Below are 5,033 nucleotides of genomic sequence, written 5' to 3'. Positions count from 1 at the left end.
TGGTTTGAATAAAGAGAAGTACATTTGGATTAGAAACACAAGACTGTCTCCATTTTATTTTTTCTTTTTACCAAAAAGTTCCTTTTGGATTTCAGTTTCCATGAGAAATCAGTTGGCAGCCCTGAAAATCTTGTCTTGTAACAGCAGCCTTTGCAACAGGATTTGGCCTTTGGGTCAGTGCTGCTCTTCATCTGACCTTGGATCTTCAAGGCACCTTAAACTGCATTCTGCAAGAGGCATGTGAGGGTACTAATGGGAGAAGTTCACCTCTAGGTGAACATCTTTTCATTTTCCTCACCTTGGAAATGGAAGTGATTTTGCTGTTGAAATGATCTACTGGTGTTTACCCGAGAATCACATTCTTGGCTTCTCTTTGTGGGTACAATAAGACAGTACCCTCACCAACTCAAATCCACGATCTAGCTGACTCTCCAGGAATGTGTAGCCTATTCATCGTATCAAGTCTAGCTCCTGAAGGGGGCTAGTTGAAGTCTTCAACTGGACTTGCTCAGTGCTCCTTGAAAGTCAGGATCTGTTGGGATTTACCATCCGTAAATTGCTCTTAGACCATTAACGTGGGGTTGGTTTTCTTTGCAGCAGCTCCTTGGTCAGCATCGTTCCAGTTTCACTTGCTGCAAATCCTTTGGATTCTTCTCCTTACACAAGTACAAAGTGCGCAGGGCTTCCATCCAAAAAGGGGGCCTTTTTATGCTCACTCGCTCTATGGAGATGTAGTTTCCTTCCTGTCCATGCTCTGCCTCAGCGTGGGGCTGTTGCTTTGACTTCCCCCCCTTGGCTTTGTTTCCTGATGTATTGCTGGGTGAAATACAGTGTGGGCCACAGCCTCAGGACCCAGTGTGGCCCTTCAGAGCCGCCAGCTGGAAGCAGAGCCAGTCGCTGCCCCACCTGCCTTCACCTTGTAACTCTGCAAGGTCTGGGGCAGGGAAGGTGGCTTGGGGGCAGAACCAGCTTTTCCAGATGCCTGTGCAGCGTGAGGCCCATCGAGCTGTGCTGAGCCCAGGACATGCCAACACTTGCCCGCTGTTCCTCAGCTGTGTGCGGGGAAGGGGCTGGAGGCAGCAGTGCTGCACGAGCTGGGGCTGGTGGGAGCTGCGCAGACAGGGAGGACACGGGCCCCTGTGTGTCCTTGCTTGGAATACCCTGGGGGCTCCCAGCTGGACAGGCGTGTCATGAGGGGGTGGGCGGCTGGAGGGTGATGCTGCCCGAGCTGGGCGAGCTCTGTGCGTGGAGCAGCTGGGGGTCAGCGGTGAGGGAGACAATTGGGACGGACGGTCCCCTGCCCGTCCCGCCGTGGGCAGGATGAGATCAAGGAGAGGCTCCTGCGCCTTTAAGCGCAATGAGGGCGGAAGGGCCGCGCCCAGGCGGCCCTGGGCGGGTTTTGCCACCACTTCCGCCCTTCCTTCTCCCCGCTCTCGCGAGAACTGCCACTTCCGCCGCGAGTTCCTCCTTTTTCGACGAGCGGCATCCAAGATGGTGGGTGTAGGCAGCGGCGCCGCCACTTCCCATCCGCCTTCATCCTCCGCGCCTGCGGCCCCTCCGCGGCCCGCGTTGCTGCCCATGGCGCGGCCGTCGCCTCCCGTTCCCCGCGGAGACCGCATGACAGTGGGCGGGCGGCGCGATGGGTCGCCATGGCGGCCGCAGGCGGGCTAGGCCTCCCGGGCCCTGGGCCCGGTGCGGGGCCGGGGCGCGGCGGGGCCTGGCGTGACCCCCGCTCCGTCCCGCTGCAGGCGGAGGTGGAGCAGAAGAAGAAGCGGACCTTCCGCAAGTTCACGTACCGCGGCGTAGACCTGGACCAGCTGCTCGACATGTCCTAGTAAGAGTGCGGGGCTTGCGAGGGGACCGGGGATGGGGCTGGCAGCTGCTGCTCGGTGCCAACGGGCGGCCCGACCGCACCTGAGCCCTCCTTCCCGCCGCAGCGAGCAGCTCATGCAGCTCTACAGTGCACGGCAGCGGCGGCGCCTCAATCGCGGCCTGCGCCGCAAGCAGCACTCGCTGCTCAAACGGCTGCGCAAGGCCAAGAAGGAGGCGCCGCCCATGGAGAAGCCCGAGGTGGTGAAGACCCATCTGCGAGACATGATCATCCTGCCCGAGATGGTGGGCAGCATGGTGGGCGTCTACAACGGCAAGACCTTCAACCAGGTGGAGATAAAGGTGAGGTGCTGCCCTGGCAGGGCACCGCTGCCACCCAGGCCGTTGGTGTGTGGTGCACGGGAGCCTGGTGCAGTGCTCCCTGCAGCATTGCCTGCGCTGCGGGGCCTGCAGAAGCCCCAGTGCCACTTCTAAGCGCCCCTCAGGGCTCTCGGCCACTGCTGCGGCTCAGGGGGAGGCCGCGCTTGCTGCTCACTCGCCGTGCGCATCCCCAGCCTGCTGCGCTCACGACGGAGTCGCATTTCAGCAGCAAGGGAAGCACTTGCATCTCCTGGGTGTGGAATAACCCGCAGTGCCACCTGATCTCACTGCTGCCATTGAATAGCCCCTTCTTCCTGGGATCTGGTTGCGTGCAGAGCTGGCTGGGATGGGGCAGCATCAGCTCCGGGCAGGTGTCTCATCCCTCATGGCCTCACTGGTTCTATGCATGGCGGTCCCAGAGGGGCTGTGGAGCACCCAGACGAGGCACCACGGGTTCTGTCAGCACCTGGGATGCCTCTGTGCAGCACTGGCTGCTGGAATGCGGCCCCATCCCACTCACACTCCCCTTCCCTTGCAGCCCGAGATGATCGGCCACTATCTGGGCGAGTTCTCCATCACGTACAAGCCGGTGAAGCACGGCCGCCCCGGCATTGGTGCCACCCACTCCTCCCGCTTCATCCCCCTCAAGTGAGGAGGCCTTTTCTAGGTGTAAATAAAGACAATTTACCAAATGTCTCTGCTGTGTGTGGTTGCTGTGCTGGGAGCCATGAGGAGCAGTGGAACGGGCCGCTCTGAGGCTCAGACCGAGGTTTTCCATGTGCACGCTGGCTGCTGGGGGCCTTTCTGCTACTCCCCCTTCCTGGGAATGGGGCGGTAGAACCTCTGCCCTGTGTAGGGGGGGGTTCATGGAGCCTCGGGGGGAATGGGGACTCCCCATGCAGGGGCCGCTGCTGCCCGGAGCTTCCACAGCCACTTCCCGTGGGAAACGGGAGCATCTCCCATGCCGGCGGGCGCTGATGAACGGGCACTGTCCCTGTTCCCCCACGACCACCCCCTGGGTGCTGGGGCCACGTTGCTCGGGGGGAGCTGGCAACCCCCCGCGAGTGCCCCCTGAGCCGCTGGCGCGGAGGCTGCGGTCCCCCTGCTGCCAGAGCGAGTCCCGTCCCCGTGGGACTGCTGTCCCCAGCGCCGCTCCAGGGGTGCCCCGGGCAGGGGCCGGCCGAGGACCCTGCCGGGCTGCGCGGGCACCGCGAGCTGCCCTTGGGGACGGCCCCGTCCCAGGCCCCCGGTCTGAGCTGCGCGTCCTGGAGGCTCCCGGAGACGCTGCAGACACCCGGGTCCCCCCGTCCGCGCGCTGGCGCCTGGCGCGCTCCGCCGCCACCTCCCCGGCCCCAGGACCTGCTCCTGTCCCGGACCTGCCGCTGTCGCTGTCCCCGCGCGGGGCTCCCTCCGACCCGCCCCGCATCGCAGGCGCGTCCTGCGGAGGCCCCCGCACCGCGCGGGGCTCCCACCGGCCCGGGGGGTGGGCACCGGGGCAACCCCCAGGACCCCGTGCTGCGGTGCTGGGGACGGGGGCGGGCGGCGGCAGCCCCCACACTGGCGCGGCGGCCCCGGAGAAGGGGCGCAAGCCGGGCCCCAAAGCGCCCGCGGGCTCCGGGGCTGCGCGGCGGGGCCGCAGCCCCCTCGGGCGCGGTGCTTTGGGGCTGCTCCCTGCAAAGCCCCGGGGCACAACCCGGGGGTACTGCTACCCCTAGAGCGCGGCGAGGCGGGGGTCCTCGGTGCCGCCGCGTCCCGCCCGCTGCCACCGAACGGCGACGGCCCCGCCCGGGCTGGGACCACCCCGCGGGAGCGGCCGAGGGGCGGCGGCTGCGCGGGGCCGCGGCGCGGATGGGGCTGCCCGCGCTGCTCGCCTTCCTGCACGCCGCCTTCTTCGGCGATGAGGTACCGGCTACCGGGGCTCCCGCCGCCGGGGGCCGGGGGCTGCGGGAGGGATGATTTCCCTGCTCCCCCCTCGCCCCCCGCCGGTCTCCTTTATTCCTTTCTTCCCATCACTGCAGCGCGGCGGGGGCTGCGGCAGGAGGGGGGCGCCGCCGGGGGGACTCCCCGGCGCCGGGGGGCGGTGGGGCCCTGCCCGGGGTCGGGGGGGGGGAGGCACGGGAGGGGGGAGCCGTCGGCCCGGGCGGGATGCGCGGATGCTGCTGCGGGGGGGGCGGGATGCTGCCGCGCTGGGCCCGGTGCTGCGGCGCTGCGGTGGGGCGGGTTGCGAGACCCTCAGCGCGGCACCTGCCCCCCACACCGGGCCCGTCTCCATCCCTGTGGGTCCCAATGAGACCCTCCCCACCTCTGCGTGGCCCGTGATGGCACTGGTTGGGGGGACACAGGGGACACCCGGAGATCGCCCCCTCCCCCCCCGGGCCCTGCCGCAGCCCCGGGTTTGTCTGCGGCCGCCAGGACGTTGGGGCAGGAGCCTGGGTGTGGGGGGGCAGCGATGAGGGGTATGTGTGGTGTTCATGTGTGTCCACGCATGTGCTCATGCCCGTTCTCGTTCACACTCAGTGTGTGCTCGTGCACGCTCGTGCGTGTGGCCAGTGCGCCCTCCCTGGGGGCAGCTTGGCCCTGCCCGGGGCCCCCCTGGGCCACTGCGAGCCGCCGGGTCAATTAGCAGCGCTGGTGACAACACGCTGTTTGTTTAACATCCCCGGGGGCGCGGGGACCGCAGATGTGGCTGCTGCGCTGCGGTCCCAGGCGGGCACTGCAGGGACAGAAGTGGCCGCAACATGCGGAGCTACTGGCAAGGGTTGCCGAGTCCCTCGAAACCTGCAGTCCTGCCATCTCCAGCTGCGCAAGGGCAGTGCATGGGTAGCGGACTGCAACGGGCACTG

At 66.4% G+C, this 5,033-nt stretch overlaps 1 protein-coding gene across 1 annotated transcript; it reads left to right on the top strand.

The window, feature by feature from the left end:
* The first annotated feature begins 1,428 nt into the window (after positions 1-1,428).
* Positions 1,429-2,879, top strand: RPS15 (ribosomal protein S15). Its single transcript, XM_026038817.1, has 4 exons — positions 1,429-1,494; positions 1,749-1,834; positions 1,938-2,172; positions 2,729-2,879. Exons 1-4 carry the CDS (start codon positions 1,492-1,494, stop codon positions 2,840-2,842), a joined length of 438 nt encoding a protein of 145 aa, XP_025894602.1. The 5' UTR covers positions 1,429-1,491; the 3' UTR covers positions 2,843-2,879.
* The last annotated feature ends 2,154 nt before the right edge of the window (positions 2,880-5,033 follow it).

This window comes from Nothoprocta perdicaria, unplaced genomic scaffold (assembly GCF_003342845.1).
Source record: "Nothoprocta perdicaria isolate Ctin4 unplaced genomic scaffold, notPer1 scaffold_218, whole genome shotgun sequence".
In the NCBI taxonomy this organism is placed as follows: Eukaryota; Metazoa; Chordata; class Aves; order Tinamiformes; family Tinamidae; genus Nothoprocta; species Nothoprocta perdicaria.
This window is presented reverse-complemented; position numbering and strand designations above follow the sequence as displayed.